We start from the raw sequence: 13,116 nt of genomic DNA, 5'->3' as shown, positions 1-13,116 counted from the left end.
AGCACACCCTCAGTGCTGACCCTCCGACAGTGCAGCACTCCCTCAGTACTGACCCTCCGACAGTGCAGCACTCCCTCAGTACTGACCCTCCGACAGTGCAGCACTCCCTCAGTACTGACTCTCCGACAGTGCAGCACTCCCTCAGTACTGACCCTCCGACAGTGCTGCTCTCCCTCAGCACTGACCCTCCGACAGTGCAGCACTCGCTCAGTATTGACCCTCTGACACTGCAGCACACCCTCAGTGCTGACCCTCCGACAGTGCAGCACTCCCTCAGTACTGATCCTCTGATGGTGCAGCACTCCCTCAGTACTGACCCTCCGACAGTGCAGCACTCCCTCAGTACTGACTCTCCGACAGTGCAGCACTCCCTCAGTACTGACTCTCCGACAGTGCAGCACTCCCTCAGTACTGACCCTCCGACAGTGCTGCTCTCCCTCAGCACTGACCCTCCGACAGTGCAGCACTCGCTCAGTATTGACCCTCTGACACTGCAGCACACCCTCAGTGCTGACCCTCCGACAGTGCAGCACTCCCTCAGTACTGACCCTCCGACAGTGCAGCACTCCCTCAGTACTGACCCTCCGACAGTGCAGCACTCCCTCAGTACTGACCCTCCGACAGTGCAGCACTCCCTCAGTACTGACTCTCCGACAGTGCAGTACTCCCTCAGTACTGACCCTCCGACAGTGCTGCTCTCCCTCAGCACTGACCCTCCGACAGTGCAGCACTCGCTCAGTATTGACCCTCTGACACTGCAGCACACCCTCAGTGCTGACCCTCCGACAGTGCAGCACTCCCTCAGTACTGATCCTCTGATGGTGCGGTGCTCCCTCAGTACATTGGATGGAGGAAGGAAATAAATGGAGCCTGAAGAGAAGCAACCGCTATTTTGATTAACCAGTGTCCTGGAAGTAGTGAAATGATGAGAGGATGATACCTGTTATTGTAGGACCCTCCGAAGTCACAGTCACACTGTCGGCAGCCTGCCATGTCATTGCTGAGTCCCCAGTATTCTGGCTGTACAAATAAAAATGGGGAAAACCAGAGCACAAATATTACACAGGCAAAGAGAGACAGGGTGTACCTCGTTTCCACACTCACTCCCTCTCAAATACATGCAAATATCAACAGCACCCTGCTGCTGCTGCCTCACCAAACTACTCCTTATACAGCCCATGTACGCTCTCCCTATCACTGACTCTACCCACCATCTAATCCCCTCAGTGTAGGTTCTGAACGAACATTGCCTCATCCATAGTGATAACAGTAAAAGCTGCAGAATATTCATTTATCCTCAAATCTCCAATATTTAATATAAAAACTACTGGAAATACTCAGCAGGTCAGGCAGCATCTGTGGAGAGAGAAGCAGAGTTAACGTTTCAGGTCAGTGACCTTTCATCAGAACTGGCAAAGGCTAGAAATGCAATAGGTTTGAAGCAAATAAAGTGGGGGAGGGGCAAAAGAGAACGAAAGGGAAGGTCTTGATAGGACAGAGAGTCACAGAGAATAACTGACAAGGAGCTCATGTGTTTATTTTATTTTATTTTATTTTATCTTAGTTTGTTCAGTTTACTTACCCACTGTTTTTTTTCATGTTTGTACTAGCGGCTGTTCAATTTTCAGTCCGTTAACACCCTATCTGTACCAATGCTTTGTCTTTCAACACACCATTAACATATTGTTTGCCTTTGCTCCACGACCTTCTGGTCAACTATTCTGTGACCTTGTCCTATCTACACCTTCTCCTTTGTTATCTCTTGCCTCACCCCCGCTTTACTTGCTTAAAACCTTTCACATTTCTAATATTTGCCAGTTCTGAAGAACGGTCACTGACCTGAAACGTTAACTCTGTTTCTCTCTCCACAGATGCTGCCAGACCTGCTGAGTATTTTAGCATTTCTTGTTTTTATTTCAGATTTCCAGCATCTGCAGTATTTTGCTTTTATTATAGGATGTTCCCGATGGTGGGGGAGTCCAGAACCAGGGGTCATAGTCTAAGGATACGGGGTAAACCTTTTAGGACTGAGATGAGGAGAAATTTCTTCACCCAGAGAGTGGTGAGCCTGTGGAATTCGCTACCACAGAAAGCAGTTGAGGCCAAAACATTGTATGTTTTCAAGAAGGAGTTAGATATAGCTCTTGGGGTGAAAGGGGTCAAAGGGTATGGGGCGAAAGCGGGAACAGGTTACTGAGTTGGATGATCAGCCATGATCATAATGAATGGCGGAGCAGGCTCGAAGGGCCGAATGGCCTACTCCTGCTCCTATTTTCTATTTTTCTATGTTTCTCTGTGTGGTGAAAGATAAAGCGTTAGTACAGAGAGGGTGTTAAATGACAGAATGATGAACAGTCCGGACCAAAAGCAAAAACATGGAAAAAAAAACAGTGGGCAGGCACATGGTAAAAAAATGAATGATGAAACAAACTAACATAAAAGAAAAAGAAAACTAAAAATTAATAAGGGGGACCCGTTATGCTCTGGAATTATTGAACTCAATGTTCAGTCCGGCAAGCTGTAGTGTGCCTAATTGGTAAATGAGATGCTGTTCCTCGAGCTTACACTGATGTTCACTGGAACATTGCAGCAATCCCAGCACAAAGATTTAGGCATGAGAGCAGGGGCAGGGGGTGCGGGGGGTGTGTTGAAATGACAAGAAACCAGAAGCTCGGGGTCATGTTTTCGGACTGAGCGGAGGTGTTCCACAAAGCGGTCACCCAGTCTGCGTTAGGTCTCCCCAATGTAGAGGAGACCACACTGTGAGCAGCGAATACAGTATACTACATTGAAAGAAGTGCAAGTAAATCGCTGCTTCACCTGAAAGGAGTATTTGGGGCCTTGGATAGTGAGGAGAGAGGAGGTAAAAGGGCAGGTATTACACCTCCTGCGATTGCATGGGAATCTCAGTATTTAACCCTGGTTAGCTGATTGCCAAGGCATCACTCCCCAGTTGAAGAAATGGTGATATCACATTGAATTTTTGATATGACACATCACTCTAACCTCCAATCCCAAGTGTACCAGAAATATATGGAGGTTCGTTTTGAAAGAATTAATTTTCTCAGTTTAGGTGTTCATCAACACAAGTCAAATAAATCCATCGCTTTTAGTCTGTTCTCCCTCTCGTCTCCTCACTATACCCCTCAATTCTCTTTCTCTTCCAAGACGAGTTTGATTGCCTCTTGCTCCAATTTATACTGTTCTTTTGAATGTTCCTCTGCAAAGCACTTTATCCACAACTTGATTCCCCATTGGGTGAAAACGTTCCCCCAAATTCTCCTGCTTCCTCCTAACTTCCCCATTTTGAACTGGTGTCACTGGGATCTGAACACTTCACCATGGGCAGAATTTGCCCAGACCAAATTGATTAATTTGTTTGATAATCTTGACAACGTTAATGAAGTCACTTCAATGTCTCTTCTTTTCCAAAGGCAGCAACACTGACTTTTCTTCAGCTTCCTCAAGACTTAAATTCCACAGCCATGGAATTACCTTTACCTCGAACCTAACTCGCAGTTGGTTAATCTTTAGTCTACGTGCTGTATTTATGTCCTTGCTCTGCTCTGTAACTGCTACACTTCCACACTGACTTGTAAAATATGAACCAATGACACTGTACAACATTCTCACTGTCACTACCGGGGTCCCAATGCACAGCTCGTGCCAGACCCACCAAAGTCATAGTCAAAGAGGAGGAAGCTAGAGTCATAGAGCCATACAGTCATTAGGGCACAAAAGGTGGCCAGTCAACCTATTGAATTCATACTAGCTCTCTGTTGAGCAATCCAATCAGTCCCATTCCCCCATTCTATCTCCATAACCCTGCAAGTTTATTTCCTTCAACCAATTTCCTTTTGAAATCATGATTGTTGAGATAATGGATGGGCTAAAAATTGATAAAGAGGAGGTATTAGAAAGGCTGGCTGTATTTAAAGTTGATAAGTCATTAGGACCGGATCAGATGTATCTGAGGATACCGAAGGAAGTAAAGGTGGAAATTGCAGAGGCACTGACCACAATCTTCCAATCCTCCTTAGATGTATGGGGTGGTGCCAGAGGACTGGAGAACTGCAAATGTTGATACCCTTGATCAAAAAGGGTGCAAAGATAGACTCAGCAACTACAGGCCAGTTAGTCTCAGTGGTGGTGAAAAAGCTTTTAGAAATGATAACCCGGGACAAAATTAACTGTCATTTGGACAAATGTGGATTAATTAAGATAGCCGGCACAGATCTGTTAAAGGCAAATCATGTTTAACTAAATTGATTGAGTTTTTTGATAAGGTAACAGAAAGGGTTGATGAGGGTAATGTGGTTGATGTGGTGTACATAGACTTTCAAAGGCGTTTGATAAAGTGCAACATAAAAGGCTTGTCTGCAAACTTGAAGCCCATGGAACAAAAGGGACAGTGGCAGCAGTTGGCTGAGTAACAGGAAACAGAGAGTAGTGGTAAACGGTTGTTTTTTGGACTGGAAGAAGGTATATAGTGGGGTTCACCAGGGTCAGGATTGGGCCCACTGCTTTTCTTGATCTATATTAATGACCTAGACTTGGGTGTGCAGGGCACAATTTCAAAATTTGCAGATGGTACAAACCTAGAAATATTGTGAGCTGTGAGGAGGATGGTGATAGACTTCAAGAGGACAAAGACAGGCTGCTGGAATGGGTGGAAATATGGCAGATAAAATTTAATGCAGAGAAGTTTGAAGTGATACATTTGGTAGATAGAACAGGGAAAGGCAATACAAAATAAAGGATACAATTCTAAAAGGGGTGCAGGAACAGAGGGACCTGGGGGTATATGTGCATAAGTAGCTGAAGGTGGCAGGACAGGTTGAAAAAGTGATTAATAAAGCATACGGGATCCTGGGCTTTATAAATAGAGGAATAGGCTGAAACGTTACAGTCAAGAGTGACGGCGCACTGTGAAGTCTGAAAGCAGCTCAAGCCCTCAGGGCGGACGGTGGGACCCTGAGGGCGATTTAACGTAAGAGGCCGCTATAGGGACCGCTGTCCAATTAAGGATTACGGCCCCCGTTTCAGAGCTGCCAGCCAATCCGAGGGCAGCAGTTTGGCAGCCTTGGCACTGCCTCCGATAGAGGTGGCCACACCTGAGGCTGAAGGGCGAAGGAGAGGGCACCTCCATGTTCCAGTCAGGAACCTGCTGGGAGGCTGCCACAGTTTATCTGGCAATCTCCCCATGTGGCAAACTGTCGCGATGCTGGTAAAATGCCAGCAGGGAGGAAAGTGGCCATTAATCAACCACTTAATTGAAGGAATTAGCTACCTGCCACCGATTGAGGGGCAGTTGCGCCCCAGCCAAGTGGGAAGATGTCAGGCTTCTGCTGCCATTTTACGAGCCCTCCAGCATCCTAGGCTGTTTCCAGAGGGCTGGTAAAATCCAGCCCATAGAGTACAAAAGCAAGGAGGTTATGATGAACATTTCTAAAACACTGATTTGGCCTCAGCTGGAGTATTGTGTCCAAATCTGGGCATTGCACTTTAGGAAGGATGTAAAGGCTTCAGAGAGGGTGCAGAAAAGATTTATGAGGATGATTCCAGGGATGAGGGACTTCAGTAACATGGATAGATTGGAGAAGCTGGGGCTGTTCTCCTTGTGAAGAGAAGATTGAGAGGAGATTTGATAGAGGTGTTTGAAATCATGAGGGGTCTGGACAGAGGAGATAGAGAGAAACTGTTCCCATTGGCAGAAGGGTCGAGAACCAGAGGATATTCTTTTAAGGTGATTGGCAAAAGAACCAATGGTGCGTGAGGAAAAACATTTTACGCAGCGAGTATTTAGGATCTGGAATGCACTGTCTGAGAGTGTGGTGGAGGCAGGTTCAGTGAGTGTTTAGGATCTGGAATGCACTGTCTGAGAGTGTGGTGGAGGCAGGTTCAGTGAGTGTTTAGGATCTGGAATGCACTGTCTGAGAGTGTGGTGGAGGCAGGTTCAGTGAGTGTTTAGGATCTGGAATGCACTGTCTGAGAGTGTGGTGGAGGCAGGTTCAGTGAGTGTTTAGGATCTGGAATGCACTGTCTGAGAGTGTGGTGGAGGCAGGTTCAGTGAGTGTTTAGGATCTGGAATGCACTGTCTGAGAGTGTGGTGGAGGCAGGTTCAGTGAGTGTTTAGGATCTGGAATGCACTGTCTGAGAGTGTGGTGGAGGCAGGTTCAGTGAGTGTTTAGGATCTGGAATACACTGTCTGAGAGTGTGTTGGAGGCAGGTTCAGTGAGTGTTTAGGATCTGGAATGCACTGTCTGAGAGTGTGGTGGAGGCAGGTTCAGTGAGTGTTTAGGATCTGGAATGCACTGTCTGAGAGTGTGGTGGAGGCAGGTTCAGTGAGTGTTTAGGATCTGGAATGCACTGTCTGAGAGTGTGGTGGAGGCAGGTTCAGTGAGTGTTTAGGATCTGGAATGCACTGTCTGAGAGTGTGGAGGAGGCAGGTTTAGTGAGTGTTTAGGATCTAGAATGCACTGTCTGAGAGTGTGGTGGAGGCAGGTTCAGTGAGTGTTTAGGATCTGGAATGCACTGTCTGAGAGTGTGGTGGAGGCAGGTTCAGTGAGTGCTTAGGATCTGGAATGCACTGCCTGAGAGTGTGGTGGAGGCAGGTTCAGTGAGTGTTGAGGATCTGGAATGCACTGTCTGAGAGTGTGGTGGAGGCAGGTTCAGTGTGTGTTTAGGATCTGGAATGCACTGCCTGAGAGTGTGGTGGAGGCAGGTTCAGTGAGTGTTTAGGATCTGGAATGCACTGTCTGAGAGTGTGGAGGAGGCAGGTTCAGTGAATGTTTAGGATCTGGAATGCACTGTCTGAGAGTGTGGTGGAGGCAGGTTCAGTGAGTGTTTAGGATCCGGAATGCACTGTCTGAGAGTGTGGTGCAGGCAGGTTCAGTGAGTGTTGAGGATCCGGAATGCACTGCCTGAGAGTGTGGTGCAGGCAGGTTCAGTGAGTGTTGAGGATCTGGAACGCACTGTCTGAGAGTGTGGTGGAGGCAGGTTCAGTGAGTGTTTAGGATCCGGAATGCACTGTCTGAGAGTGTGGTGGAGGCAGGTTCAGTGAGTGTTTAGGATCTGGAACGCACTGTCTGAGAGTGTGGTGGAGGCAGGTTCAGTGAGTGTTTAGGATCTGGAACGCACTGTCTGAGAGTGCGGTGGAGGCAGGTTCAGTGAGTGTTTAGGATCTGGAATGCACTGTGTGAGAGTGTGGTGGAGGCAGGTTCAGTGAGTGTTGAGGATCTGGAATGCACTGTCTGAGAGTGTGGTGGAGGCAGGTTCAGTGAGTGTTTAGGATCTAGAATGCACTGTCTGAGAGTGTGGTGGAGGCAGGTTCAGTGAGTGTTTAGGATCTGGAATGCACTGTCTGAGAGTGTGGTGGAGGCAGGTTCAGTGAGTGCTTAGGATCTGGAATGCACTGCCTGAGAGTGTGGTGGAGGCAGGTTCAGTGAGTGTTGAGGATCTGGAATGCACTGTCTGAGAGTGTGGTGGAGGCAGGTTCAGTGTGTGTTTAGGATCTGGAATGCACTGCCTGAGAGTGTGGTGGAGGCAGGTTCAGTGTGTGTTTAGGATCTGGAATGCAATATCTGAGAGTGTGGTGGAGGCAGGTTCAGTGAGTGTTGAGGATCTGGAATGCACTGTCTGAGAGTGTGGAGGAGGCAGGTTCAGTGAGTGTTTAGGATCAGGAATGTACTGTCTGAGAGTGTAGTGGAGGCAGGTTCAGTGAGTGTTTAGGATCTGGAATGCACTGTCTGAGAGTGTGGTGGAGGCAGGTTCAGTGTGTGTTTAGGATCTGGAATGCAATATCTGAGAGTGTGGTGGAGGCAGGTTCAGTGAGTGTTGAGGATCTGGAATGCACTGTCTGAGAGTGTGGAGGAGGCAGGTTCAGTGAGTGTTTAGGATCTGGAATGCACTGTCTGAGAGTGTGGTGGAGGCAGGTTCAGTGAGTGCTTAGGATCTGGAATGCACTGCCTGAGAGTGTGGTGGAGGCAGGTTCAGTGAGTGTTGAGGATCTGGAATGCACTGTCTGAGAGTGTGGTGGAGGCAGGTTCAGTGTGTGTTTAGGATCTGGAATGCACTGCCTGAGAGTGTGGTGGAGGCAGGTTCAGTGTGTGTTTAGGATCTGGAATGCAATATCTGAGAGTGTGGTGGAGGCAGGTTCAGTGAGTGTTGAGGATCTGGAATGCACTGTCTGAGAGTGTGGAGGAGGCAGGTTCAGTGAGTGTTTAGGATCAGGAATGTACTGTCTGAGAGTGTAGTGGAGGCAGGTTCAGTGAGTGTTTAGGATCTGGAATGCACTGTCTGAGAGTGTGGTGGAGGCAGGTTCAGTGTGTGTTTAGGATCTGGAATGCAATATCTGAGAGTGTGGTGGAGGCAGGTTCAGTGAGTGTTGAGGATCTGGAATGCACTGTCTGAGAGTGTGGAGGAGGCAGGTTCAGTGAGTGTTTAGGATCTGGAATGCACTGTCTGAGAGTGTGGTGGAGGCAGGTTCAGTGAGTGTTTAGGATCTGGAATGCACTGTCTGAGAGTGTGGTGGAGGCAGGTTCAGTGAGTGTTTAGGATCTGGAATGCACTGTCTGAGAGTGTGGAGGAGGCAGGTTCAGTGAATGTTTAGGATCTGGAATGCACTGTCTGAGAGTGTGGTGGAGGCAGGTTCAGTGAGTGTTTAGGATCCGGAATGCACTGTCTGACAGTGTGGTGGAGGCAAGTTCAGTGAGTGTTGAGGATCCGGAATGCACTGTCTGAGAGTGTGGTGGAGGCAGGTTCAGTGAGTGTTGAGGATCTGGAATGCACTGTCTGAGAGTGTGGTGGAGGCAGGTTCAGTGAGTGTTGAGGATCTGGAACGCACTGTCTGAGAGTGTGGTGGAGGCAGGTTCAGTGAGTGTTGAGGATCTGGAATGCACTGTCTGAGAGTGTGGTGGAGGCAGGTTCAGTGTGTGTTTAGGATCTGGAACGCACTGTCTGAGAGTGTGGTGGCGGCAGGTTCAGTGAGTGTTGAGGATCTGGAATGCACTGTCTGAGAGTGTGGTGGAGGCAGGTTCAGTGAGTGTTTAGGATCTGGAATGCACTGTCTGAGAGTGTGGAGGAGGCAGGTTCAGTGAGTGTTGAGGATCTGGAATGCACTGTCTGAGAGTGTGGTGGAGGCAGGTTCAGTGAGTGTTTAGGATCTGGAATGCACTGTCTGAGAGTGCGGTGGAGGCGGGTTCAGTGAGTGTTTAGGATCTGGAATGCACTGCCTGAGAGTGTGGTGGCGGCAGGTTCAGTGAGTGTTGAGGATCTGGAATGCACTGTCTGAGAGTGTGGTGGAGGCAGGTTCAGTGAGTGTTTAGGATCTGGAATGCACTGTCTGAGAGTGTGGAGGAGGCAGGTTCAGTGAGTGTTTAGGATCTGGAATGCACTGTCTGAGAGTGTGGTGGAGGCAGGTTCAGTGAGTGTTTAGGATCTGGAATGCACTGTCTGAGAGTGTGGTGGAGGCAGGTTCAGTGAGTGTTTAGGATCTGGAATGCACTGTCTGAGAGTGTGGAGGAGGCAGGTTCAGTGAATGTTTAGGATCTGGAATGCACTGTCTGAGAGTGTGGTGGAGGCAGGTTCAGTGAGTGTTTAGGATCCGGAATGCACTGTCTGACAGTGTGGTGGAGGCAAGTTCAGTGAGTGTTGAGGATCCGGAATGCACTGTCTGAGAGTGTGGTGGAGGCAGGTTCAGTGAGTGTTTAGGATCTGGAATGCACTGTCTGAGAGTGTGGTGGAGGCAGGTTCAGTGAGTGTTTAGGATCTGGAACGCACTGTCTGAGAGTGTGGTGGAGGCAGGTTCAGTGAGTGTTGAGGATCTGGAATGCACTGCCTGAGAGTGTGGTGGAGGCAGGTTGAGTGAGTGTTTAGGATCTGGAATGCACTGTGTGAGAGTGGGGTGGAGGCAGGTTCAGTGAGTGTTTAGGATCTGGAATGCACTGTGTGAGAGTGTGGTGGAGGCAGGTTCAGTGAGTGTTGAGGATCTGGAATGCACTGTCTGAGAGTGTGGTGGAGGCAGGTTCAGTGAGTGTTTAGGATCTGGAATGCACTGTCTGAGAGTGTGGAGGAGGCAGGTTTAGTGAGTGTTTAGGATCTAGAATGCACTGTCTGAGAGTGTGGTGGAGGCAGGTTCAGTGAGTGTTTAGGATCTGGAATGCACTGTCTGAGAGTGTGGTGGAGGCAGGTTCAGTGAGTGTTTAGGATCTGGAATGCACTGTCTGAGAGTGTGGTGGAGGCAGGTTCAGTGAGTGTTTAGGATCTGGAATGCACTGTCTGAGAGTGTGGTGGAGGCAGGTTCAGTGAGTGTTTAGGATCTGGAATGCACTGTCTGAGAGTGTGGAGGAGGCAGGTTCAGTGAATGTTTAGGATCTGGAATGCACTGTCTGAGAGTGTGGTGGAGGCAGGTTCAGTGAGTGTTTAGGATCCGGAATGCACTGTCTGACAGTGTGGTGGAGGCAAGTTCAGTGAGTGTTGAGGATCCGGAATGCACTGCCTGAGAGTGTGGTGGAGGCAGGTTCAGTGTGTGTTTAGGATCTGGAACGCACTGTCTGAGAGTGTGGTGGCGGCAGGTTCAGTGAGTGTTGAGGATCTGGAATGCACTGTCTGAGAGTGTGGTGGAGGCAGGTTCAGTGAGTGTTTAGGATCTGGAATGCACTGTCTGAGAGTGTGGAGGAGGCAGGTTCAGTGAGTGTTGAGGATCTGGAATGCACTGTCTGAGAGTGTGGTGGAGGCAGGTTCAGTGAGTGTTTAGGATCTGGAATGCACTGTCTGAGAGTGCGGTGGAGGCGGGTTCAGTGAGTGTTTAGGATCTGGAATGCACTGCCTGAGAGTGTGGTGGCGGCAGGTTCAGTGAGTGTTTAGGATCCGGAATGCACTGTCTGACAGTGTGGTGGAGGCAAGTTCAGTGAGTGTTGAGGATCCGGAATGCACTGCCTGAGAGTGTGGTGCAGGCAGGTTCAGTGAGTGTTGAGGATCTGGAACGCACTGTCTGAGAGTGTGGTGGAGGCAGGTTCAGTGAGTGTTGAGGATCTGGAATGCACTGTCTGAGAGTGTGGTGGAGGCAGGTTCAGTGTGTGTTTAGGATCTGGAACGCACTGTCTGAGAGTGTGGTGGCGGCAGGTTCAGTGAGTGTTGAGGATCTGGAATGCACTGTCTGAGAGTGTGGTGGAGGCAGGTTCAGTGAGTGTTTAGGATCTGGAATGCACTGTCTGAGAGTGTGGAGGAGGCAGGTTCAGTGAGTGTTGAGGATCTGGAATGCACTGTCTGAGAGTGTGGTGGAGGCAGGTTCAGTGAGTGTTTAGGATCTGGAATGCACTGTCTGAGAGTGCGGTGGAGGCGGGTTCAGTGAGTGTTTAGGATCTGGAATGCACTGCCTGAGAGTGTGGTGGCGGCAGGTTCAGTGAGTGTTGAGGATCTGGAATGCACTGTCTGAGAGTGTGGTGGAGGCAGGTTCAGTGAGTGTTTAGGATCTGGAATGCACTGTCTGAGAGTGTGGAGGAGGCAGGTTCAGTGAGTGTTTAGGATCTGGAATGCACTGTCTGAGAGTGTGGTGGAGGCAGGTTCAGTGAGTGTTTAGGATCTGGAATGCACTGTCTGAGAGTGTGGTGGAGGCAGGTTCAGTGAGTGTTTAGGATCTGGAATGCACTGTCTGAGAGTGTGGAGGAGGCAGGTTCAGTGAATGTTTAGGATCTGGAATGCACTGTCTGAGAGTGTGGTGGAGGCAGGTTCAGTGAGTGTTTAGGATCCGGAATGCACTGTCTGACAGTGTGGTGGAGGCAAGTTCAGTGAGTGTTGAGGATCCGGAATGCACTGTCTGAGAGTGTGGTGGAGGCAGGTTCAGTGAGTGTTTAGGATCTGGAATGCACTGTCTGAGAGTGTGGTGGAGGCAGGTTCAGTGAGTGTTTAGGATCTGGAACGCACTGTCTGAGAGTGTGGTGGAGGCAGGTTCAGTGAGTGTTGAGGATCTGGAATGCACTGCCTGAGAGTGTGGTGGAGGCAGGTTGAGTGAGTGTTTAGGATCTGGAATGCACTGTGTGAGAGTGGGGTGGAGGCAGGTTCAGTGAGTGTTTAGGATCTGGAATGCACTGTGTGAGAGTGTGGTGGAGGCAGGTTCAGTGAGTGTTGAGGATCTGGAATGCACTGTCTGAGAGTGTGGTGGAGGCAGGTTCAGTGAGTGTTTAGGATCTGGAATGCACTGTCTGAGAGTGTGGAGGAGGCAGGTTTAGTGAGTGTTTAGGATCTAGAATGCACTGTCTGAGAGTGTGGTGGAGGCAGGTTCAGTGAGTGTTTAGGATCTGGAATGCACTGTCTGAGAGTGTGGTGGAGGCAGGTTCAGTGAGTGTTTAGGATCTGGAATGCACTGTCTGAGAGTGTGGTGGAGGCAGGTTCAGTGAGTGTTTAGGATCTGGAATGCACTGTCTGAGAGTGTGGTGGAGGCAGGTTCAGTGAGTGTTTAGGATCTGGAATGCACTGTCTGAGAGTGTGGAGGAGGCAGGTTCAGTGAATGTTTAGGATCTGGAATGCACTGTCTGAGAGTGTGGTGGAGGCAGGTTCAGTGAGTGTTTAGGATCTGGAATGCACTGTCTGACAGTGTGGTGGAGGCAAGTTCAGTGAGTGTTGAGGATCCGGAATGCACTGCCTGAGAGTGTGGTGGAGGCAGGTTCAGTGTGTGTTTAGGATCTGGAACGCACTGTCTGAGAGTGTGGTGGCGGCAGGTTCAGTGAGTGTTGAGGATCTGGAATGCACTGTCTGAGAGTGTGGTGGAGGCAGGTTCAGTGAGTGTTTAGGATCTGGAATGCACTGTCTGAGAGTGTGGAGGAGGCAGGTTCAGTGAGTGTTGAGGATCTGGAATGCACTGTCTGAGAGTGTGGTGGAGGCAGGTTCAGTGAGTGTTTAGGATCTGGAATGCACTGTCTGAGAGTGCGGTGGAGGCGGGTTCAGTGAGTGTTTAGGATCTGGAATGCACTGCCTGAGAGTGTGGTGGCGGCAGGTTCAGTGAGTGTTTAGGATCCGGAATGCACTGTCTGACAGTGTGGTGGAGGCAAGTTCAGTGAGTGTTGAGGATCCGGAATGCACTGCCTGAGAGTGTGGTGCAGGCAGGTTCAGTGAGTG

The 13,116-nt window shown here is 49.4% G+C and overlaps 2 protein-coding genes across 4 annotated transcripts in view; one reads left to right on the top strand and one right to left on the bottom strand.

The window, feature by feature from the left end:
* lamb2l (laminin, beta 2-like) overlaps positions 1-13,116 on the bottom strand; it is a 321,168-nt gene that overhangs the window by 123,234 nt on the left and 184,818 nt on the right. For all 3 annotated transcript variants that reach the window (XM_068052201.1, XM_068052200.1, XM_068052202.1), the window contains exon 13: positions 941-1,020. In XM_068052201.1, coding sequence (XP_067908302.1) covers positions 941-1,020 — 80 coding nt within the window. The remainder of the gene's footprint in view (positions 1-940; positions 1,021-13,116) is intronic.
* The window catches only part of LOC137380298 (cytosolic 10-formyltetrahydrofolate dehydrogenase-like), a 292,525-nt gene continuing 281,018 nt past the window's right edge, over positions 1,610-13,116 (top strand). Inside the window, exon 1 of the mRNA XM_068052206.1 lies at positions 1,610-1,620. The gene's annotated coding sequence lies outside the window, so the exon portion shown is untranslated. The remainder of the gene's footprint in view (positions 1,621-13,116) is intronic.

Source organism: Heterodontus francisci, chromosome 19 (genome assembly GCF_036365525.1).
Source record: "Heterodontus francisci isolate sHetFra1 chromosome 19, sHetFra1.hap1, whole genome shotgun sequence".
NCBI classification, from domain to species: domain Eukaryota; kingdom Metazoa; phylum Chordata; class Chondrichthyes; order Heterodontiformes; family Heterodontidae; genus Heterodontus; species Heterodontus francisci.
Note: the sequence above shows the minus strand (reverse complement) of the source record. Positions and strands in the feature narration are given on the sequence as shown.